Here is a 26,277-nt window from a genome sequence, read left to right as displayed (position 1 = left end):
GGCCAGTTTCTCCATACAAGAGTGGGGGAATACTCCAGACTTAAGAAATACTAAAATTTCAACCCAACTTTGGTCCACTTTTGTTAATATATCAAATAAAAATACAAATAAAGTTTAATAATGTTTATGTCAATGGTCAGAGTGAGGGCAATGATCGATGTGAGTGATTTGGAATGTCTTCTACACACACATTCAACAATTCTTTTGAATGACATTTTCATCAATTTCCCAGTTTAACCAATTCGGCTATTCTTGGAATGACAGTGTGAGCATTATTTACTAAATTTCTAAGCGATTCGCTTAATGTTGCTCTAACAATTTTACTTTAAAAGACTGTTGCTTGGTTCAAAGTAAATTTCTTTTTATTATTTTTTTTCCCAAAATGTTAATAATTTTTCACTGTATGTTTCCTCTTGTATATCCTAGTTCGAAAAATTTTTTACCACATCTCTGGCATGAGCGGATAACTTCTAGCCTGTGTATTTTGTATTCGGCTAAAAAAGTTGTTAAACGCGTTACATTTTTAATTTCCGTAATTTCAACTTAAAGAAGTCTTAAAAATAAAAGAATATCGAAATTTATAGACATTGTTCTCTGGCGTGGCAACTGCATGCAGTTACATAGTAAGACCGACATACATTAAACTGTTGAACAACATAAACATCAACAACGTTAGGCGGCAGCAGCATCAGCGAATCGGAAGCCATCACTAAATAAAACAAACACAGAACACTTTTCCAACATTTTAGATGGCTTAAGGATGCCACAAGTATTGAGAAATAGCAACAACAACACTGACGATACACATACGAGTAGCTCAGCCCCTTGGAACAGCTCAACCGCCACGCGTTGCACAACCTGCCGCAGAGTCCCCATCATCTCACTTTTAATGACAACACTAAAAAGTTTAAGCGTTATTATTTCTTGGTTAAAAATTATGCGCCACGGATGATGTTCACCGAAAAAAATTGCCCTCGGAAGCCCGCAACAAATAAACCTTGTGTAGGAGCAATGAGTGTTCGAGATTGTAAAACGGCAAATTCATGGCCCAAACGGCAACCTTTAGCACTCAAGCAATAACCTAAAAATCATAAACTATGTGCAGTTTTGCTTTCGTCGAGGGTGGTTGCTTGGATGTATGGGTTTTAGTGGCTAACATCCCCCCCTTTCTCCCGCATTGGGATGGTGATGTCGCTTGTAATAACATTGCTTGTTATTACCTTTATATTGCTCTACCAAACGCAAAATAACGCACATAACTCAATATTCGACAACAGCTCCATTGCTTGTTGGTTACAAATTTTAGCATGTTGGCGCTGTTGTTCTTGTTTCTTCTTTATGGCTTCTAGCGAAATTTCATCGACTCATCTTTACGCGAGCTATGCTCGAGGTTCATGTCGTAAATAGTTGCTCGAAGAAACAATTTTACAACTTTGTTGTGCAGCATTTTTTCACTCTTCATCCCAATCGGTCTTGGCCCGGGTGCAACACTGAGAGGGATGTATCTAGGAAATATTTTTGTTTTATCCTTTATCCTCTTTGGGTCTAAGATGCTCTCAAATTGTTGTGTTCACAGCACCTAAATAAGTCGTCTCACGTCTCAGTGACCATCTGCTCCTTTGTGTAGTGTTGGTCAGCGTTGTTAAAATGCGTTTTAATGGCTCAATAAAATGGACAAAATAAGCAAGTACATATTACTAGCCGAGTCCGAACATGAACAAGAATGTACCAAGTTTGCATTAAATTGTGGAAAACAATTAGCGTGAAAAAGCTGTTTGAGGATTTAGTTGTTTTGTTCGCAACCTCCTCTTGTACAGTATTCCCCGCCCAGCTCGTTTCTCATCTATGTTTTTTTATAATGGGCCAAAAGAGTTTATGACCAATGACGTCTCAAGAAAAAGATGAAACTTGAAATGATAAACTTTTATAAACATTGTTTGTTAAGAAACGACAATTAACTATGACGAAATCGTCGAATATGTAACGTTTGTACCTGTAAAAAATATGAAAAATATGTCTCACGTACGTAAGTGTGGTTAGAAATAAAGAACTGATTAGAATTAAAATGGTTATACCCGTAATTTGGTACCAATTTTGGCCTGATAATCTAAAATTAAAAGTCATACCAAAAATGTACAAAAATAGGAATTTTAGTACACGCAGAAAAACTACGGCCTCTCTAACATATGTCCCAAACATATTTTGCAGCAAACAAATATATGTTTGCAACAGTCCCAATCATAACATATGTTTGGGTCCTGTAAACAAATTATATGTTTGGGTGCAAACAAATTTATGTTTGGGTGCAAACAATTTAAATGTTTGGGTTCAAATTACTGAGAGCAAGGGAGCGTAAATTTCAATGTAAAACACTTTGAAATGTATGCTCTCTTGCTCTCAGTAAGAGCTCACTTGATATCTCTATAATATATAATGGGGGTGTTTTTGTTTATTGAAAGGCACAACAACAACAGACACATAGGTACATACAAAATTAAAAAGAAATACATAACACACTTTAATAAAAGAAAAACTGATTGAAGTAATTTGTAAATAGTCACACTTTTAAAAAGAAAAATATATAGAAACGTAGTTGAACGCTTCTCTTTAGTTGTGAAATAAAACAAATTTTACTCAAAGTTGACATCAACAGTGGGGAATCGGCATCTGGAATCAAATGATTATGTAATAAATAAATATGGGTATACCATATTTCAAATATACATATGTATGTAATTACCAATATTAAATGCGATTTCTTCCTTGTCCAATAAAATAATTCCATTCAACTTTTCGATTCAATTAAAAAATGTATTGGGCATTTAATTTACTAAACACACATTTTCTTTATAAAAACACAAAACACTGATTTATTCACTCACTTTACCGTCTTGACGCTACGCTGGCAACTAAAACACTGAAGAAAGAAAAAACAAAATAATTCATACCATTTCTTCCTATCCTCTTCGCCTGCTACTTTGGTTAACAACAAAACAAGAAAAACACAAGTTTGACGCATACACGCCATCAAAGCACCAAAGCCCCCTTCTTCGCTTCTACGTCTTCTATTATACAATACAAAGAACTCTTTATTATAAAAGAGCATTCCGCTGCCGCGAGAGCACTGTTATTACTCTCGTTGACAAACATCCTCTCTCCACCCATGAAAAAAATGTTCTAACATAAAAAATATGTTTTACCTAAACATATCAAATTGAGATATGTTACAAAATGTTGCAAACATATATTTGTTTGCAACCGGTCCCAAACATAAATTTGTTTGGATCCAAACATATTTCTAACATAAATTTTTCTACGTGTATGAGCAGAATTAATGATGCTGTGAAGAATTCTATTTTAAACTTTTCTAAGTTTGTAATTCCCACAATGTATATACGGAGGAAAAAAGGCCTCTCTCCCATATGTCTCAAACAAATATTTGTTTGCAACTGTCCCTAACATTACATATGTTTGGATCCTGCAAACAAATATTTGTTTGGATGAAATATAAATATAAACACAAAATCCACAAAAACACACAGACAAACACTCTGGTGGAGATTGCTTCTTTTATTAAAATGCATAGAAATACCAAACATAAAAGCAACAATATACGTATAGGTACATACAAAATTCCAAATACAAGAAACGCATAACATGCTTTAATGACAGAAAAACGGAATAGAATAACACGGTGCACCTGAACCAACTTTAAATTGAAGGTGCTTACACCTGGGAAGGTTTTGCGGATTCTAAAACTACAATGTTCATAAATGAGAAAAATCAAAAAAAAACTATTTTTTTTTTTTAATGAATCGAATTATTTTATAAATCCCAATTTGAATTTCTATATCTCAAAAATGGTAATAACTACGAAAATATCACAAGGGTCAATCTTGTAGAGAATTTTCACAAATACAACATTTTTTCTAATCCCATTTCGATATGACTTGCGGTTTCCAAGCAAAAAACGTGAAAATCTAAAAATGTGAACTTTGACCGCAATTTATTTATGGTCTGTTCCTTTACTTCTGAAAATGGTAAAACCGGCAAAAGCTACAAAAGTTGTAAACTTCTCCCATATGAATTGTATGGTGTCTGAAGTAAAGGAACGCTTTTCGAGTAAAAAGTGGTAAAACTTGAAGATTCTTGAACGAGCTTTAAAAAGCGTCCCAAAAACATATCTGTTTGGATCCAAACACTCTAGCGTCCGAACGGATTGAAGTAAGTGGACACAATTTGTATATCTATTGTAGATCCGTATAACTTTTGGTATTGAAAATGGGCCTTGACGATCTTAGGAATTTTTAAGGTATTACGCCCTCCGAATATAACGAGTTCAACGGATTTTAGGTATTTTAAAGTTATTTTTTCTGGTATTTTTACTCTTTTACTCTACATTACCGACCCAAATTTTTTCACTTAAATTCAGTTTTCATTGTGTTTAAAACTCCTGTGCATATACACAAAAATATATTTGATTACAATATGCGACACGAACATTATTAACCGTATTCTGACACCGCAGCAGGATAGAAGTCCAAAAAAGAGAAGATACGTGTCTCGCTCTTTTTGCTTATCTCATCAACTTTTACGGTTATAGGCCTTCAAATGTTTGAGGCTCTAATACCAAAAGCGATCATTTTGAGAGGATTACATATTCTAAACCGTTAAGAAATTTGATTTAATCTCAGCGGCAAAGTTGTAGCCCTTCTCAAAAAGAACAAAAATTGTGAACACATAAAATCCGTCAAATTTCATCTTCAAGATCAAACTCGTCAAGGTGAAATTTCTTTTAACAATTTTTCTCGGGTTTTGGTCCACAGGTATTAAACCGATCAAATTTGAAGCAAACAGACAATAAAAAATTTAATTTAGATCTCAATAAATATAAACGGGTTCTAAATGTGGAAATAACAAAGCAAATGCGATTTTTATACCCTCAGCATTTATGCTAATGAGGGTATATACACTTTCATACATGCAAAATGTGCCTCATCGAAATAATGGTTCGGGAAATTTGAATCTCGCTGCGGCGTCAAAATGTAGGCAAAAAATTACACACAGTGTTATTGTCTAAGAATCAAAGTCAGCTAAGAATATTAGAACATTTTTTAACCATCAGGACAATCATTCATGAAAATTCCGTTCGGAATTTGTTTACTTTCCCCAATTTGTTATTTCCGTATTTATGTCCAAAAAGGAAATATTTTTGTCGATTACCCGAGAATATTCCAAAATTAGGCGGTTCTAATAGTTTTCAACGTTTTAAAATAATGATTTTTTAAAAAATTTCACCATTTTAAATTATCTTTGGTTCTGAAAAATTCCTAGGGAAATATTCATGATTGCCCTGCATTTTTTACAAATCGTCATTTACATATTAATTTTTTGAGTATTTACTCACTGTCACCTCTAGGTATGACACAAACAAAAATTCAAGTAAAAGGTGCAAATACAGAAATATCCCAAGTGTTGTTATAACAAGTAAAAAAGTATCAGTCGGCTTTGCCGACAGAGATATACCCTCAGCCTGTGTATATTGAAACAATTTTTTTCCCAAAATACGTATATATAGGGGGTTTTAAAAATGTTGGGCGTTTGAACCGACAAAAATGTTGATTAGGATTAAAGATCAAAAGTTTTTTTGGAGGAGATACTAAAAGGAATGGATCGAGATTGACCGTTATGGAAGTGGATCTCCAGCCACAAAATATGGTGCCATAGGGGGTTTTTACACTCTTCGCGCTGTTTGCTCAAGAAGTATGGACTTGCCCCTGAAAAAAACTTTTACCATCGTAATTGAGGCAGCGAATGCAAGTTGCTTCAACAAAGTGAACTTATCCGAAATTTTGTGTGGGAGTTACCAGATGGAGTGGACAAATATTGTCCATATTTGAACCTGATCTATATCTGGAAGATATATTAGGATGTGTAAAGTATAGACCAATTCGGCCACTTCCTTCAAGAGTTTCCGTACGAAAAATTTTTCCGAACATTTTTGAACTTTTGTGGGGGAGGTACCTGAAGGAGTGGACCGATATGGCTTATCTTCAAATTTAAACTATGCTTGGACAAAATATTACTAAGGCCACATTTTTGGACCGAATCGGCAGATCCTTTCGAGAGTTATCTTGCGCTCCAACCACCTCACACGGTGTCACAGGAGCTTTTTGCAACTTTCATGCTATTTTCTCAGGAAGTATGGACTTGCCCCTGATGAAACTTGTACCGTCGTATGGAGGGCAGTGAATACAGGTTGCTTAAACAAAAATCAAAGCGATTCGAGAGGTGGCCCTAAACTGAACTTTTCCGAAATTTTGTGTGGGAGGTACCCGAAGGAGTGGACCTATTGAGACCATATTGGAACCTTATATTACTCTGGGGGAAAGTTTACGCTGTACAAAGTATAGACCAAATCGGTCACTCCCTTCAAGAGTTATCGTGCGCACAAACTTTCCGAACATTTTCGAACTTTTATGGGGGAGGTACCGGAAGAAGTGGACCGATGTAGCTCATCTTCGAACTTAAACTAAGTTTGGGCAAAATATTACGAAAGCCAAAATTTGAACCGAATCTGTTCATCCGTTCGAGAGTTATCGTGCGCTCCAGCCAGCAGGACAGACAGACAGACAGACAGACGGACGGACATGGCTAGATCGACTCCAAATTGTCTGAAACACATTTCGTCCAAACATACTTGGGGTCTAAAACCATTATTTCGATGAGGCACATTTTCATCGTATCAAAGTGTATATACCCTCCTTAGTAGAGCTGGCGAAAAATCGATGGCACTATCGATAAAATCGATTATTTTTTAAAAATTAAATATCGATAGATAGTTTTGCCTATAGATATTATCGAAACAAAAATCCGCAACCTAAAATTCATTGAAATAAATAGAAATTTCGCTGCTTTTCGGTTTTGTGTGTGTGAGAAAATAAGCCCGTAGTCACACGTACATATGTACATATTCTTCGGAAAGGTAAAATGTATTTTTTAATATTTATACCCTCAGCCTTTAGGCTAAGGAGGGTATATACACTTTGATACGATGAAAATGTGCCTCATCGAAATAATGATTTTAGACCCCAAGTATGTTTGGACGAAATGTGTTTCAGACAATTTGGAGTCGATCTAGCCATGTCCGTCTGTCTGTCTGTCTGTCTGTCCTGCTGGCTGGAGCGCACGATAACTCTCGAACCGATGAACCGATTCGGTTCACATTTTGGCTTTTGTAATATTTTGCCCAAACTTAGTTTAAGTTCGAAGATGGGCTATATCGGTCCACTCCTTCCGGTACCTCCCCCACAAAAGTTCGAAAAAGTTCTTAAAATTTGTGCGCACGATAACTCTTTAAGGGGGTAACCGATTTGGTTCATACTTTGACCATCGTCAAATATGTACCAGACTTAGATTAGGTTCCAATATGGACTCAATAGGTCTACTCCTTCGGGTACCTCCCACACAAAATTTCGGATAAGTTCAGTTTAAGACCTGCTCTCGAATCGCTTTGGTTTTTGTTTTAGCAACTTGTATTCACTGCCCCTCATACGACGGTACAAGTTTCAGCAGGGGCAAGTCCAAACTTCCTGAGAAAATAGCTTGAAAGTTTCACAAAACCCCTATGACACCATGTGGGGTGGTTGGAGCGCAAGATAACTCTGCAACGGATCTGCTGATTGGGTCCAAATTTTGGCCTTAGTAATATTTTGTCCAAACATAGTTTAAGTTCGAAGATAAGCCATATCGGTCTACTCCTTCAGGTACCTCCCCCACAAAATTTCAAAAATGTTCGGAAAAATTATTCGTGCCGTAACTTTTGAAGGGAGTGGCCGAATTGGTCCATACTTAACACATCTTAATATATTTACGAGATATAGATCAGGTCCAAATATGGACTATATTTGTCCACTTCATCCAGTACCTCCCAAACAAAATTTCGGATAAGTTCACTTTAAGACCTGCTATCGAATCACTTTTATTTTTGTTGAAGCAACTTGTATTCGCTGCCTCAATTATGATGGTAAAAGTTTTTTCAGGGGCAAAACCACACTTCTTAAGCAGACAGCCTAAAGGGAGTAAAACAACCCTATGGCAACGTATGAAGTGGCTGGAGATCGACTTCCATAATGGTCAATGTCGATCCATTCTTTTAAGTAATTCCCCCGCAAAACTTCTGCTCTTTAATCTAATCAACATATTTATCGGTTCATGCGTTCAAAATTTTTAAAACCCTCTAAATACCTACGTTTTATGGGAAAAATTGTTTCAATATACACAGGCTGAGGGTATATCTCTGTCGGCCAAGCCGACTGATACTTTTTTTACTTGTTTTATAAGATAAAAGCAATTTATTATTCTTCTTTGCATTTCTGTGAACTACTTGTGCAAAATGTCAAGAAAAGCATTGACATTTCCGCCATTTTCATCTCCAAATTAATGGTGTTGACAGCTTTCCGATAATATCGATAGTAATCGATATTTTAAACTATTATATCGAAAATATCTAATGTTGGGAATATCGATGGTTTGCCGTGGTGCAATGGTTAGCACGTCCGCCTTGCACTCAGAAGGTTTGCGGTTCGAATCCCAGGCCAAGCAACATCAAATTTTCAACGGTGGCAAAACTCCCCCTCAGTAATGCTGGCGACATTTCCTGAGTATTTAAGCCTTGAAAAACTTCTCTACAAGTGGTGTCGTAAGACACGCCGTTCGGACTCGGCAATAAAAAGTAGGTCCCATATCATTGAGCTAATATGAATCGGCGTGCACTCATTGATATGAGAGAAGTCTCCCTTGTCCCATCTGGGATGTTTGTGGAACAATTATATATATTAGGGTGTCCAAAACCGAAACCGGTTAACCGGTTAACCGGTTTTGAGTTAAAAAACCGAAACCGGTTTTCGCCAAAATCGTCATTTTCGGTTAACCGAAAAAACCGGTTATTTGTGTCGGTTAACCGGTTTTAACAAAGTAGCAATATTTTTAGAATATCATTACAATTGTATTCTTGAAGGTAAACTAAACTTAACTAACAAAAGGTACGGCAAAATTATAGATGTCGGATACCTTTAAACTTGCAAAATATTTTGTGTAGATTGGCACAACTCCAATATAGATCAATTGAACGATCTATGAAAAAACTGCGTATACGTAATATCACACGGTTGTTTGTACACAATCTTATATTTGTAAGAGCTTTTACTCAAGGCAAATTTATAGAAGGTATATGCATGAATTACAACAACTAAAACATTTACAAAAACAACATTGTTGTTATTGAAAATTAATTGTCAAAGATAAATATCGAGTAATAGGGTCGTTCCAAAAATGTTTTCAGGAAAAACATAAATACGTTTTGAAAATCATCTAAAATAGAACAAATTTGAATCAAAATGTAAATTTAGCGCATTAAGAACGCATTAGGTAATTTTTATTACACGTTTATGATGAAAAGAAGTATTTTTGGTAGCAAATTTCGAAGTTTCAAATTTCATGAGCAGACCCTATTACATTTTGAAAACCAAATTTACAAAAAAAGTATAAATACAGCTGATTGTCACTTCTATCTTCCTACCTATAAATGTGCCTTGCTTTTAATATTCTTAGAGCACAATTTCTGACTTATGTATGTTGCTGTCTCCACTTTAAGGATGAATGTTAAATAACAAGAATATTATAAGACAAGTAAAAAAGCTTTAAGTTCGGCCGGGCCGAACTTTTCATACCCTCCACCATAAAATATTCTGAACTAAAATGGAATAATTAGTTTTCATTCCTGTCCCCAACTTTAAGTGGGTACGTTAAAATGTCAGATAATGTACATAAAATGCTTCATTCGGGAGGCCCTTTTTTATGGTGTCTATATTTAACTATGTATGTTGACAATTTTTGGTGGGCTAGAAAATGGGAGGTACCGTTATATAGGGGTTATAGTAAAACATGGACCTATGTTGACAGTTTTTGATGGTAGCCTTTAATGTCAAATAACTCCTAATTCGGTTAAAATTGCAGCTAGAATCCTCAAAATACCGAAAATCGGGAGGTACCGTTATATGGGGCTATACCAAAACATGGACCTATGTTCATAATTTTTCTTATATAAGTTTATTGACACTTAAGAACCCTAAATGTCAAATTATAGGTACATCGGTCTGAAAATGTAGCTAAAAACGTCAAAATGCCGTAAATCGGGGGGTACCGTTATATGGGGCCTATACCAAAACGTTTACCTATGTCCACAAGTTTTGTTATATAAGTTTATTGACACTTAAGAACCCCAAATGTCAAACTTTAGCTAAATCGGTTTGCAAATGTAGCCAAAAACATTAAAATACCGTAAATCGGGGGGTACCGTTATATGGGTCCAAAACGTGGACCGATATAGCCCATCATCGAACTTTACCTGCCTGTTTGCAAAAGACGCATTTTCCCAAAATTTCAGCGTCCTATCTCCATTTTTGTGGATGCTAGAGTGATTACCACAGACGGACGGACGGAACGACGTGCACAGATGGACTCAGAATTTTACCCTGATCAAGAATATATATACTTTATAGGGTCGCAAATGAGTATTTCAATGCGTTACAAACGGAAAAACAAACTTAATATACCCTCCATACTATGGTGGAGGGTATAATAATTATATAATCAGATAATAATTAATTATATATCAGATAATTATATAATAACGAATTAGTTGTACTTAATTTACCCCTTGCCGCACATTTTTAATCAAATATTTATCAATTATGAGCAATTTTGTACCTATTTTACAAAACCGGTTTAAACCGGTTAACCGGTTTTGAAAATTTTTGAAAACCGAAAACCGGTTTTTGAAAAAACTGAAAATTTCGGTTAACCGAAAACCGTTTTGTTTGGAAAACCCGGTTTTTTGGACACCCTAATATATATATATATAATCGATATTTTAAACTATTATATCGAAAATATCTAATGTTGGGAATACCGATGGTTTGCCAGCTCTACTTCTTAGCCTAAAGGCTGAGGGTATAAAAAAGAATTATATACACCCAGACCTCGCATTGCGTCGCACTATGTCGCGAGTTCATATTAACTGTGGCCAAAAATAGAGGGAGTTAGCGTAGGTGCATCAATTTTGGTACACGTACCCATTATTGACTTACAATCTACAGGTCAAAAATTGGGATGGTCGGTCCACGTTTTGATATAACCCTCATAAAACCGTAGCTCCCGATTTTCGGTATTTTGAAAGTTTTAGGCACAATGACCAACCGAAATTACTCAAATTTGGTGCATAGCCTTCGGCAGAGGTATAACACATTCCAACAGAGAGTTGTGGGTGTAGGTCCACGTTTTGATATAGCCCCCATAGAACGGTACCTCCCGAGTTTTGAAGATTTTAGCCTCATTATTACACCGAATTTGCTGAAATTTGCTGTTTAGTTTTCGTTGGGGGTATACTACTTTGACCTTGAAATTTGTCTGCATAGGTCCACCCCTTCATATAGCCCCCATGGGACGGTACCACCCGATTTTCGATATTATGGAGGTTTTAGCCGTGTCCCCTCATTTTCGGTATTTTGAATGTTGTGGCCTCAATATCCACCCGAAATTACAGAAATTTGGTGTTTAGTCTTTATATTTTTGTGAGCTTATTCGATACATCAAACTTTAGTCTTTATATATAAGAAATTTCCTTTAAAAACATTTTTTGACCGATTAATGGTCAAAAACGGTCCATTCTTTGTAAAAAATCGAATTTTGACTATCGCTGTTCAACATTTTTTAAATTGATATTTTTAATAGTCTCTCGTGTTAAAGCAATAAGCCCACAAAAATATATGATGATCGGTTCATTCGTTTTCGCGCTATAGCCAACACCGCAAAACACTTTGTTAAAAAAGGAGGTAACCCCTGTGTGAGGTGGTCGCTGAAAAAGAGAAATAACATGTTCGTCTGCAAACCTCTGCAGCTGGAACCTTTATACGTTTGAAGTACTCACTTTTCACAACTCAAACAGCAAATAATATCGATATACACTTTTATACAAATTTTTCCCACTCCACTAATTTTAAAATTTGGTTCACAAAATCGATTTGCTATGTACCACAGACATGGGTAGTAGGGTTATAACTTTTTTGCAAGTTTTTCAAATATCAAAAATACCACCGCATAGCCGCGTAGAGCATGGAAAACTATTATAGAATGCGGTGTCATTTTTTCTCTATCGCGAAAAAAGTTTCCGCACCAAATGCATTGAAGTTCAGTAATGTATTATTTAATTTTATTTGTTATAATGACATATACGCTTCTCGTAATAACTTATTAATAGTTTTAAACTAATTTAAAATCAATATCAAATGGTGATTAAATGCTCTGAAATGTCGCGATGTGATAAAAAATTGGTTCAGATAATTTGTTATCACATCGCGACATTTCAGAGCATTTAATCACCATTGGCAATATTGCATTTTTGTATAAACTCGCGAATTTTTTGTTTATATTTATTGTACCTATCGGACAATTGATAATTCCCTTCGCCGGGATGAAATCATGATATTGGTAGCGATCAGTAAAATTTTGCAACACTTGTCAGTTCGTTTTGAAAAACATTACTCTATGTAATAGAGGGTAATAAATGAAGTTGAGCCAATGGGGGAATACTCCACTCAAACAATCGAAAATGAGATTGAACTTCACAAAAAACAAAACAAACAGCAAATTAAAATGTTTAAATATAAAAAATATCAAAAGGGCTTTAGTAATCCCGGTCGGTGCGGAAACTTTTTTTACAGATTCGGACTAAAACACGCGTTTCCGTTATCAGGACAATATTCCGCACATGGTACTGAAGTGGTATTTTTTTGGTTATAGTCCTAATAGGTTGCTGTGAACACCATATGATCACTATTTACTCCCAAACAAAATTAAATCTATGTTTATTACATCCAAAGCAATCTTAAATTTTTCTTGATAATATTGTTGTCTTGCTCTTACCAATGTAATCTGTATATTTCATTTTCGTAGTACATCAAAAAGTCAAAACAGAATTGATCTTTCGATTCCCACTACAAAAATCTAAGAATCATACTAGAAAATAGATCTTTTGATTTTCAATGAAGTCAAAAGTCGACTTCGTTTTTTAGATTCTTCAAATGAAAAAATCGAGGAATCGATTACTAGTTAGTTCCAGGGTATAAAAAACTATTTTTTCTTATTACCATATTGTTAGGTGGAAACATTACTCCCAGCAAAATACCCATTACAAACCCCCTCATTATTTTAAGAAGTAAAACAACATAACATCTAATATCAAATAACGCATAGCAAAGAGTGGTTTTAACTAAGCAACGATGTATTTTCGAAAACAACGCAAAGCGAAATGACTCAAAGCGAGGTATTGGTGTAACTGATTTAAACACATTCCGAATGATACATTTCAATTCAGATGCATTTTTGATGCAGTTTTTTTATGCGATTTTTGATTTATTTTTAATTCCGGTCTTGAGAGGATATTTATGGAAAGGAAATACAGTCAAACTTCTCTATAACCGAGATTTGAACCCACACAATCACAATCATGTGACCTCATTTCGCTGTTGATAGCAGCTCATCCGACATATCGGCTGTTTGTCATGGAAGTCATACAGGTTCAATGAGAAAAAGCTCATCGCTGTAGAAAACAAACATTCATTTCAGAAATGAACAAGTAAGAAAGTATCAGTCAGCTGAGCCGGCAAAGATATACCCTCAGCCCAGTATCCGAAGAAAAAAAAAATTTCCACGATGGAAAGGGCCTCAAAAAACTACATGTTGCAACAAAATTCAGAATGATCCAAGACGAGTCCTTAAATTGCATTTTTTCCAAACTTTGGCTAGGGTGTACCCGTAGGAGTGATCCGATGTAGAACATATTCGGACCTAATACAAATCTGTAGGAAATAATACGATTTACAAAGTTTGAGCTAAATCGATTCCTCTCTTAAAGGGTTATTTTACACATTAGCCAGTTTAGGTGCCGGTAGGATTTTCTGGACCTTTTTGGGTCATTATCTCAGGAAGTATGGACTTGCCCACGAAAAAAAAAAATTACAACGTCGTAACAGGGGCCACAAGTGCAACCTGCTGCATCACAAATTAATAAGATCAGAGAGGAGTTGTTAAACTATACTTTTTCCAAATTTTGTGTGGGAGGTACCTAAATGAGTGGACCGATATAGTTCATATTAGAACCCGATCTATGCCTGAAAGTAATACTACCAATAACAAAGTTTGGCTCAATTCGGTTACTCCCTCCTAGAGTTATGATGCCCACAATTTTGGCGAAAAATTTTGAACCTTTGTAGGGGAGGTACCGGAAGGAGTGGACCGATATGGTCTATCTTCGAACTTTAACTAAGTTTGGACAAAATATTGAAAGACCCAAAATTTGAACCAAATATGTTGATCCGTTCGAGAGTTATCGTGCGCTCCAACTACGACACATGGTATTATATGGGTCGTTTGTAATTTTCGTGCTGATTTCTGAGGAAGTATGGACTTGCTCCTGAAAAAAATTATATCGTCGTAATGGGGGTAGTGAATACAAGTGGCTGCAACAAAAATCAAAGCGATTCGAGAGCAGGCCTTAAACTGCACTTAAGCAAAATTTTGTGTGAGAGGTACCCGAAAGAGTGGACCAATAGGGACCATATTGAACCCTCATCTATGTCTGGTAGAAATGTCACGATGTGCAAAGTATGGACTAATTCAGTTACTCCCTTCAAGAGTTATCGTGCGGACAATTTTTCCGAACATTTTTGAACTTGTGTGGGGGAGGTACCTGAAGGAGTGGACCGATATGGTCCATCTTCGAACTTAAATCAAATCTGGACAAAATATTTCGATACCCAAAATTTGAACCGAATCGATTGATCCGTTCGAGAGTTACCGTGCGCACCAGCCACCCAGACAGACGGACGGACATTGCTAGATCGACTCAAAATTGTCTGAAACGGATATCGTACGAACATTCTTGGGGTCTAAAACCATTATTTCGATGAGGCACATTTTTGGTCGTATCAAAGTGTATATATACACTCTTTAGCCTAAAGGCTGAGGGTATAAAAAGTTCGATGAAAGTATCAGTCAGCTGAGCCGACAGAGATATACCCTCAGCCACGTACCCGAGGAAAAAAAGTTAACACAATACTTCTGTAGGTTTTTTAGCTGTTCGGAAAATTTTCCAGGATGGAAAGGGCCGCAAAAAACTACATGTTGCAACAAAATTCAGAATGATCCAAGACGAGTGCATTTTTTCCAAACTTTGAGTAGGGTGTACCCATAGGAGTGATCCGATGTAGTACATATTCGGACCTAATACAAATCTGTAGGAAATATTTTTTTTCTTTATTAGTCTATGGATATTTTCCTTACAGACTATATAATTAAATATGTTGTACTTAATTTTCTGAATTTAAATATATTACAATTTTACTTTTCAATTTACAAAGTTTGAGCTAAATCGATTTATCTTAAAGGGTTATTTTACACATTAGCCAGTTTAGGTGGTGCCGGTAGGATTTTCTGGACCTTTTTGGGTCATTATCTCAGGAAGTGTGGACTTTCCCACGAAAAAAATTACAACGTCGTAACAGGGGCCGCAAGTGCAACCTGCTGCGTCACAATTTAATAAGATCAGAGAGGAGTTGTTAAACTATACTTTTCCAAATTTTGTGTGGGAGGTACTCAAATGAGTGGACCGATATATAGTCCATATTAGAACTCGATCTATGCCTGGCCTGAAAGTAATATTACCAATAGCAAAGTTTGGCTCAATTCGGTTATTCCCTCCTAGAGTTATCATGCCCACAATCTTGGCGAAAAATTTTGAACCTTTGTGGGGGAGGTACCAGATGGAGTGGCCCGATATGGTCTATCTTCGAATTTAAACTAAGTTTGGACAAAATATTGAAAGACCCAACATTTTAACCAAATATGTTGATCCGTTCGAGAGTTATCGTGCACTCCAACTACGACACATGGTATTATATGGGTTGTTTGCAGTTTTCGTGCTGATATTTGAGGATATATGGACTTGCTCTTGAAAAAAATTATATCGTCGTAATGGGTAGTGAATACAAGTGGCTGCAACAAAAATCAAAGCGATTCGAGAGCAGGCCTTAAACCGCACTTAAGCAAAATTTTGTGTGGGAGGTACCCGAAAGAGTGAACCAATATGGTCCATATTGGAACCTCATCTATGTCTGGTAGAAATGTCACGATGTGCAAAGTATGGACTAATTCGGTTAATCCCTTCAAGAGTTATCGTGCGGACAATTTTTCCGAACATTTTTGAACTTTTGTGGGGGAGGTACCTGAAGGAGTAGACCGATATGGCCCATCTTCGAACTTAAATCAAATCTGGACAAAATATTTCGATACCCAAAATTTGAACCGAATCGATTGATCCGTTCGAGAGTTATCGTGCGCACCAGACAGACACACAGACGGACGGACATTGCTAGATCGACTCAAAATTGTCTAAAACGGATATCGTACAAACATACTTGGGGTCTAAAACCATTATTCTGATGAGGCACATTTTTGGCCGTATCAAAGTGTAAATACCCTCTTTAGCCTAAAGGCTGAGGGTATAAATATGCTCATATTTCTTATTTATTGAAATGCTATACTAGGAATTGAATGTAGTGCATCTGTGCAACAAATAATGCAACATAACAGCGATCACTTAAATATGAGTAATAAGATGTTGCCTGGGAGAGCTTTGAATGGTACATTTGACATCAAGGGTTGCATCATTCTAAATATACAAATTATATGTTTTGGCTAATACATGTACATATGTATTTGTGCAACAATATTTTTAAAAGATAAAAAAACTAGTTCTCATTTACATTTGACAATTTTACATGCGGCAGTTCTCTGTTTGTAGGAGAGGAAGGTGGTATACTACTCTTCGAAACCATCTTTATAACCGAAAAACCCAGAAAATTGAAAATTGGCTTAGACATAAAGATTAAACATCCAAATTTACAATAGGTAATTTTCCTTGCTGCAATTGCCAGTTTAATGGAGAGAGAGAGGGGAGGCATATGGGAACCCTTTTTTGTCTCCAACCTCTGTCAAGTACAAACTGTCAATTTCCATAAGGAAACTTGCTTTTTATAAATGTGGACATGCATACTTTGATGAGAACTAGGCAAGTTTACTTGCGGCAAGTCTCTGTTTGTAGGAAAGACACGTAAATGGAATGGAAATGGGAAAAATTGCTCGTACTGGCAATTCTCGGGCAATTCTTTTTATAATATTCGTAATTGACATTATTTTTAATGTTTTGTGTAAACGTAGAGGCAAGTTTAAAAAAGAACGAGAAAAATTGCCGCAAGAAAAATCGCCTAATTTAAATCGGAACTAATCATAAAACCATTTACGTGGTATTTTTATTACGTATTATTTTTATTATTTACTTACAAAACAAAAATGAACAAAAAATATACAAAAAACGGACATTTCTAAAATCAAATGTGACTTTGAGTCGGTGACGTTGTTCACAACGCTCTCTGTAGATGTCGATCGAAACTTGCGTCGTGGGTGATAACGATGTTGTTGAGAAATCATGTCTTTTACGCTTAGATGATTCGTTCTTAGAATGCTTAGAAGCATTTGCGGTGGACAATTCCGGGACCAGATTCGTCGTATTCCTGTTTGGAAATCCACATTTGCTGGAAGGTGGACAATGAGGCCAAGATGGAACCACCGATCCAAACGGAGTACTTTCTTTCTGGAGGAGCAATGATTTTGATCTTAATGGTGGATGGAGCCAAGGCAGTGATTTCCTTTTGCATACGATCAGCAATACCTGAAAGACAGTGAATGGTGTGCAATTAGCAATAGCTTTGAATATGTACATATGTATGTGATGAGTAAGACCTTACCAGGGTACATGGTGGTGCCACCGGACAATACATTGTTGGCATACAAATCCTTACGAATATCAACATCGCACTTCATGATGGATTGATAGACGGTTTCGTGGATACCGCAAGATTCCATACCCAAGAAGGATGGTTGGAAGAGGGCTTCAGGGGAACGGAAACGTTCATTGCCAATGGTAATTACTTGACCATCAGGCAATTCGTATGACTTCTCCAATGAAGTGGAGGCAGCAGCAGTGGCCATTTCTTGTTCGAAGTCGAGGGCAACGTAGCACAATTTCTCTTTGATGTCTCTGACAATTTCACGCTCAGCTGTGGTGGTGAAGGAGTAACCTCTTTCGGTCAAGATCTTCATCAAGTAATCAGTCAAGTCACGGCCAGCCAAGTCCAAACGGAGGATGGCATGAGGCAAAGCATAACCTTCATAAATGGGAACAGTGTGCGAAACACCATCACCAGAGTCCAATACAATGCCGGTGGTACGACCGGAGGCATACAGGGACAAAACGGCTTGGATGGCAACATACATGGCAGGTGAGTTGAAGGTTTCGAACATGATTTGAGTCATCTTCTCACGATTGGCCTTTGGATTCAAAGGAGCCTCGGTCAACAACACTGGGTGTTCCTCAGGAGCTACACGCAATTCATTGTAGAAGGTATGATGCCATACCTTTTCCATGTCGTCCCAGTTTGTGATGATGCCATGTTCGATGGGGTATTTCAGAGTGAGAATACCACGTTTGCTCTGGGCCTCATCACCAACATAGCAATCCTTTTGACCCATACCCACCATTACACCTTGATGGCGAGGACGGCCAACAATGGATGGGAAGACAGCACGGGGGGCGTCATCACCAGCGAAACCAGCCTTGCACATGCCAGATCCATTGTCTACGACGAGGGCAGAGGGTTCATCGTCACACATTTTGGCAGTTGTTTTTAGTTCTGCAATCCAAAAAACACAAAAGGGAATAAATCAGTTGACCAGGATAACGACTAAACCGATCTGTTATCCTTTAACGTTAAACACTTACAGACTGAAACACAAAAGAAAGAACAACGGACAACCGGATGGTATGTTAATGCGAACGTGGCAGAGACCAGAGTGATTCAAGATTCTCTAGATCAACCTCTTTTAAACTTTTTACAAAAAATCCCTTCAAGTGCCATTTGCACTCACTAATACTCGTTCGCTCACTCACACATGCATACAGTTCAGAAAGCACATACAAATACACATTCCGGCATGCTCACCTACTCACTCACAACCTATGTTTCCGAAACAAATCACTCAAAATCTACCAAAATAACATTTAATAACAACTAAATTCGTCCAACTACAACAACAAGTCAACAAATTCGAGAGACGTTTTCATCATTCGGAGATGACAAAAACATAGAAAAGTAATGGGCCAATGGACAGTGAGCGATGAAGACGAGGTGGGCGGCCAGGGTTTCATGAGGTACTACAAGCGCAGGACAAATGTCGAATATGTATTGTGCTAAAATTATAATAATGCCCAAAGAGTCTTTTGTTCTCCTCTGCATTGCACTACCACCACCACCACCACACTGCACTACCGTGCCCAATGCAATGTGAATTACCAAAGATGGTTTGGCCCGACTCGTCTACATCATTCTGTCTGTCTATTGTCTATCTGCCCATTTGTACTCATCATAATGTGTATGATCGTTCGCCAACCTAATTAGGTGTTCCTTGTAATATGTCTACATTTGAAAACAAATCTGACATACAAATTTGGTTATGTTTGAATGAGGGACAACGGACGACATGGTCATGTTGGCTCCATGTTGAAGGATAATGTTTAGTGATTATTAGACTAGTAATACAATATATCCATGAATTATGTAATTTAGCTGACAACAAGCATTATTTTCTAAACTGATTGAAATATACTATTGTAATATTGTCATCATAAATACCAAAAGTCGTAAGTAGCAATAACAGGAGAATCAAAAAACGTTATAAAATGAAAAACTGTTTTATGGAATATTAATCATATGAAGACGAGTATATGGGATATTGTCAATCATATAAGAATGGGAGTAAGTAATGAAACCAAAACCGCGGAAACGCTGGGTTTTGAGATCCGTCATTGCAACAAAATCTGCAATGTTATCCCATTTTCCGAAATTCTGCTTCTTGCATAGGATCGTAATTTTTTAACGCAATAACATGTATTTTAGTCTTATGTATCAGATTCAAATAAAAAAACGATTTTTTTTTAATTTTTTTGGAGATACGACTTTTGGTGTTTATGATGACTCTATGTATGTACTAGTATATGTCAAACATTTATTGCAGAAATATTTTTTGTAGGCATATTTGTCATTGTATTTTTAAACGTTTGATGCATTTGTAGAAAATTTGTAAACATAGGTAAGAACCTATAGGAACTATAGGTAAGAACCTATTGTTAATAATCTGGTACCATCTGTAGTGGGATTCTGTAACTAGTTAACGACAGAATTACCGACAGTTATCGATGTGGCAGCGGAAGAACAACAGCTGCCAAGACAAACGAGAGTCGTGTTGGCGCAACTTAGATCTGGTTGGTGCAGCCGCCTTAATTCTTACTGGGTCAGCATGTGGCACCGGTCCGCATACTACGCAGCACCTGTTTAACTGCCCAGCCAACCCGACTGACTTAACTCCTCTCTCTCTTTGGACTAATCCACTTCAGGTGGTGTCCTTTGTGAGCTTGGAGCTGTAGGCAGAGCCGAATCAATAAAATAAAGATTTACATGTATTTTTAGAAGCTGCTACAACAACAACAGTTATCGATAACTGGAAGAAAGTTTAAGAGCTAACCGGACATACATTGCATTTAAAAGGGAATATATGTATATTTACTTTTATTGGACGTATTCCAAAAGAATCCCCTGATAATAAAAAGTAAAAATTAATCAGTTAGCTTTGCGACAGCCAATGGCTGTAATAATAAAATTTACAAGTAACAGAGCGCTAAAGATATATTAAGGAATGACCCTAAATAATGGGACATTTCGAAGCTAATTTCTCTGGAAACATTGGGTTCTCTAACAAACTGGATAAAAGCATAAATGTTTCTAACTTTTGTTGAGGAGGTAACTGAAGATATAGAGGTCATTTTTTCGATAGTTATTGTGCCATCAAGTCGCCGTAAAATTTGTTAGGGCTCTTAAAGGAGCATTGCCACGAAAAACATTATATAGTTTAACAAAACGATTTGAGACATGTCTCTAGACTGCACACTTTGCAAAAATTACATCTAAGTTAGAATAAAATATTTTGAGGTGCAAGGTTTGGACAAAATCGTTTGATCTGTTCGAGAGATATCGTGCGTAAAAGCCAGACAGATATAGACATGGCTAAATCATCTCAAAATTGTCTGAAAGTGTTCAAAATCATTATTTCGCTAAGCCATTTTTTTATCGTATTAAACTGTACATACCATTATTTCTTTATGATCTGCGGGAATCAAGTGAAAGGCGCTGGTTCGAATCGATGTGTGAGAGTTGACATTATCGTTGTGCACAATGACTTTTTTCTTGTTCGTTTTTCGAATTGTCGGTAAAATGCATATCCGGTAATTATCGATATTTTCGGTAAGTTAGCGACGAATAAAAAGCAGCCGTAAAGTTCTACCGATTTTTTTGAACTTTTCGTTCATAATTTTGCGTTTTAATTTTATCAATTTTTGTCGGTAACACAAAAAATGTGTTTGAGAATCGGTCTACTGAGTACGTTTAGGCTAAAAACAGTCAAACTGCTTGGTTTTTCATGTGTGGATAACTCATAAAAACTCATATATAAAAAATAAACATGAACACAAATGAATTTGTGTAAAAATTCTATAAATCAAACCATTGCACAGTGGTGCCACTTAAATGGGAAGGTGTGACTAAAATACTTCTAGACAATATATGGGACTGACATTTTTATCAATGGATCCTAGTGACCTAAAAACACTCTAACAAAAATTGCAGACTTATGTTCACGTTTTCGCGTGGTTCCTATGTAACGAATCATCCTGAGTTGAGGTATTTTACGGTTACCAGCTTATTGCTCAACCGAATTTGCTCCAATCCGGCAAAACAATTTGCGGCTCCATGATACTCCTTCTGTGAAATATATCTCGATTTATATCGGCAGATGTTAACCAAATATTCAAAACGAATAGGTTTTGATAATGAACTCAGAGGTCTGAACATCACCTTATAAAGAAATGTGTTATCGGCCTACTTTTGACCACAGCTTCCATATAGGGTTACCATCCATTTCCCGATACTTTAGAAGATTTATTAAATATGTATGCAGAATTTAATATGTATTTTTGAATCTCAGTGGTGGCGTAGTCCAACATTAGGTTGCACAAAAAAAGAAAAATGTTTTATTAAAGTGAATACCCCCAAAACTTTTTCTTTTTTTCACGAGTATTCAGTGCGGCTCCTAGTTACTATTATAATAAAAATCGATAATCACAAAAAAATATTGAACATATATATTAGAAAGAATAATAAAATTTTTTAAGCACCTAAAAACAGAATTAAACTTTTGTCATAACTGTCCAAATTGCAAATGTCCGCAAAAAGTCTAAACAGTTTTGAAATCTACAGACCCTTGGCTTCAATTTGGTACTAGTGGCGATTCTTGCCTATGCTTGGAAAGTAACTAAAACTTTAAGGAAATCCATACATCTATATTGAATATTTTCATTTTGTCTAATATTATAACCAAAATGTTTGGAAACAGTTGCAATTTAAAAGAATTGTTATGAGAAGGAAAACGAAGCTTAGGAAATTTACTAAATCGTATAACTTAAGTTAAAGCGTGAATAATAATCCTTTGTTTCAGAAACTCGCTTAGATTATAGCCATTTTTCTCATTTTTAAATACATTTGTTTTAGTCATTTTTGTAAGCATTTTTCTCCTTGAGAACCGCGAAAAGTAGTAAAAATACCACTGTGCATTGGTTGATAACTTCATAAATTATCCTTCCCCTACCTAAAAACAATGAAATGGGTGCCACCGTGGAGCAGTGGAATGAAAATTCGCCTTACACTCAGAAGATCTGCGGTTCGATTCCCCTCAGCAATGCTGGCGATATTTCCTGAGTGTTTCAGCCATGTTAAAAACAATACATTAAACTTGATAACAAAAAATCCCTGCGGAAGATTTTTGAAAAAATTTTGAATTTTCACTTTATCGAGTTTTTATGGCATCAAGTGGCACTCGAATCAAGGAAACATGAGGACAAATAGACAGCGGGATTCCTTAAGAGTTAGAAAAATACTAATATTAACATGAATATGTTTAATTTGTGGATTTGTTATTCTATAGAGTACTAGCTTTATGGTACCACCGCACAGTGCGAAATATGGGAACTTTAGTGGAACATTGGTAAAAAATTAAAGTACATAGAACTACCTGTATTCTTGTTGGGATCCATTGCTAAGAATCCCACGAAAAATGCCTCATATTCAGTTTTATGATTTACCCCTCGATACAACTAGAAATGCACCTAAGAGTTGCACTTGTGTTTACAATATTTATTTTCCTTAAAAATTGCTTCTAGTAATACAAAAAACAACAACAAATAACAAAGAACTGGTAAGTCAATTGACTATATTTTTGTAGGTGTTATAATTCTTATCAATTTTTTAATTATTTGGCGTTTATAGAGTTGTAATATCTAATTTAGTTTGGTTGCTATTCGTTCCCCAAATATGTGCTTTTTTAAAAGTCTACTAAATTATTTTTTATAAGTTTTGGACGTTTTTCAATGTGTTGTGGTGAGTTGCAGAATAATTCGCACATTTTCTGAGTGGTAGGATAGTTGTCTCTGGGTAAACCAAGTTTAAAGGCTATTCTTGCTAATTTATTTTTGCTAATATTTCGTAAAGCGGTTTTCTACCTGGAAAGAACAAAAAATGCCAAAATACAATAAAATAGGTTTATAAATGTGATTGGAACCTTTAAAATATGTCATCTCTGCCGGTACCGATAAATGGTTACAATATTTAGTACATATGTTCTCCATTCACTGAAACCACAGTATACCAATTTGCAGGAAAATTGGTTGAACAATGGACCGAATATGTAAAAACGGTCGCCTCTGTTACATGAGTGCAACCGATACCGTGGGTCTATCTGGCCCAAATTTAGCACCATGCTACCCACTTATATAATAAACGTTTTTGCAAAATGTTGGTATCCTACGTCTTTTACATTAAAATTTATCAGTCAAGTTCCACTAAAGTGATCATATTTCGCACTGTGCACCGCAGGGATTGGGTAAAAAGGTTTTCAATATAATTCAGTTTGTTGGGAAAAAAAGCTTAGCATCTCAACAATTAAAAACTCCTAGAACTGACCGCAATCTATTGATACAAATGAGACGTAATTTAGTACTTGTTATTATATTATCGAACATACATACGTTAATTATATTTCAAAACAATTCACATCGAATCTTCTGATGCGTCGAATTAGTTCCCTACGGATTACATAGTATATTTTCCGTTTGTCAAGTTTTCTAATGTTATTTAAAAGGCTTTCATTAAATGTGATTCGAATTTAGCTTTTCTGCAGCGTGAGTGGATATTCAGAATTTTCTCAGTTGGCATAATTTAAATTTTTTATTTAATGAAAAACATTAATAGTGCATTGTACATGTACAGCATGTATTTACAGACATTATAGTCGATATAATTTAAATGAAGAAATGAAGGGACCGACAGACGGACAGACATACACAGAGGGTAGATACAGCTAGCAAAAGAGCATTCATAATATTTCCTCGCACATTCGAGACGATCACAAAAATAAACCTAAGGAATTTCGGAAGATATTACAGCATTTGATATGCTACACAGTGCGATAATAAATATGTTGATAGAGCGCACCCATACCACAGATTAACAGACAAACGAAAGAGGCATTTATATACAGATGCTTAACAGCATCAAGTCGTTGATGAAAGATCCCTGCCAACATTTGCTATCTGTTTCTTGCCCAATGAGTCACTTAAATAAGATTGCTCAAACGAATGCGATAGTCTCATTCTTATCCAAAAAGATCATGCTCTCGGGAAGAACTGTTCCACTCATTAGATACTTTTTTGAGTGTCTAATTGGACACTTCAGAAAGTTATTAAAACGATAATATCGATGGAGTAATGGTAAGCATGCTCGCTTTACAATCGACTTCTTCATTTCGCATATTTTTCATGTGTTTCAGATATTTTGTTAACTTATGTCAATCACGATTGCTTTTAATTGACTTGTGTTTTTATCCTAGAAATTACATTTGGTTGTAAAAAATATTAAATTATTATTTTATTGCTTTCATTAATTGAAGTAATTCCAATTATGATCAGAAGTTCGATATGTTGTGTATAATGATGTGTCGATATTTTAACTCATTTTATTAATCTATTTTTTTTTTTTTTTTTTTTTTTGAGAGATGGAATAAACGATCAAATGTCTGCGATCCATCTTAATTTGCTTAGCTTCCGTGAAGGATGAATGGCGGTGCTAATTCAATTACCTAGTGCATTTTGAGGTAATTGTGGCATTACCATACATAGATGAACTTGCGGTTGGATGGACTTTATACGTGATCATGACAAAGAAGAGATGACAATAATACCAATAATTATGATAATGACGAACATGATGATGGTGTTTTCCGTTCTTCTAGATTGCCACATAGCGACAATGATCATTCGCAAGATGACGCTCCATTGATTTGACAAGTGGCTGAGTGGTTATTTATAGACGAGAAAGAACTTGCAAGCATTCACTCGTTCACTTGACAATGCATTTCGAGCAATCGGTACATTCGCAATACGTCTTTGGTCGCAAAATGAACTTACGTTTGTATCTGACGACTCCCATAAATCATAACAACGCGTACAATAATTCAAGTCATAATTTGTCACTGACATAGTTAGGTGATCGTTTGTGTATTAGTAGAAAAAGTATACATCTATGGATGGACCGACACATTATTGCCGATCAGGAATGTGTTAAATATAAAAAATATATATCCAATATAAAGAAATATTGGATTCGGTGTCTGATGCTTTCTTCTGTGGCTCAATCCGGGTTTTCTGTTCGTTTTTGGCAATATTACCTTAAATGGTCAGAATTCAATGTTAGAGTGACAATGTGCAATATGTGTATATCGTGAATAGAAATGCGTTTGTGTGCGTAGCAGTTGGCGCATTTTAAATTAGCACACATACATACATCTGTCGGTTGGCAGGTATGCATCGTTGCTCTGCCTTGACGGACAGTACGTTTTAGTTTTATTAGCTTTTTTGGTGAATTTTCGTTGCACCATACC

General features: G+C 36.0%; 2 protein-coding genes and 1 long non-coding RNA gene across 4 annotated transcripts in view; 1 reads left to right on the top strand and 2 right to left on the bottom strand.

Moving 5' to 3' along the window:
- Positions 1-17,426: 17,426 nt before the first annotated feature.
- LOC141399512 (actin-5, muscle-specific) lies at positions 17,427-19,572 on the bottom strand. Its single transcript, XM_073978452.1, has 3 exons — positions 18,959-19,572; positions 17,925-18,869; positions 17,427-17,848 (listed from the first exon to the last, which is right to left on the bottom strand). Exons 2-3 carry the CDS (start codon positions 18,847-18,849, stop codon positions 17,643-17,645), a joined length of 1,131 nt encoding a protein of 376 aa, XP_073834553.1. The 5' UTR covers positions 18,850-18,869; positions 18,959-19,572; the 3' UTR covers positions 17,427-17,642.
- Positions 19,573-23,606: 4,034 nt separating this feature from the next.
- LOC141397451 (uncharacterized) lies at positions 23,607-24,513 on the bottom strand. Its single transcript, XR_012411406.1, has 3 exons — positions 24,368-24,513; positions 23,902-24,308; positions 23,607-23,842 (listed from the first exon to the last, which is right to left on the bottom strand). It is a non-coding gene; the product is annotated as an uncharacterized lncRNA (long non-coding RNA).
- A 1,239-nt stretch (positions 24,514-25,752) lies between these two features.
- LOC141399511 (uncharacterized) overlaps positions 25,753-26,277 on the top strand; it is a 127,907-nt gene continuing 127,382 nt past the window's right edge. For both annotated transcript variants that reach the window (XM_073978451.1, XM_073978449.1), the window contains exon 1: positions 25,753-25,804. The gene's annotated coding sequence lies outside the window, so the exon portion shown is untranslated. The remainder of the gene's footprint in view (positions 25,805-26,277) is intronic.

This window comes from Musca autumnalis, unplaced genomic scaffold (genome assembly GCF_047663935.1).
Source record: "Musca autumnalis isolate F117 unplaced genomic scaffold, ASM4766393v1 scaffold_3, whole genome shotgun sequence".
NCBI classification, from domain to species: domain Eukaryota; kingdom Metazoa; phylum Arthropoda; class Insecta; order Diptera; family Muscidae; genus Musca; species Musca autumnalis.
This window is presented reverse-complemented; position numbering and strand designations above follow the sequence as displayed.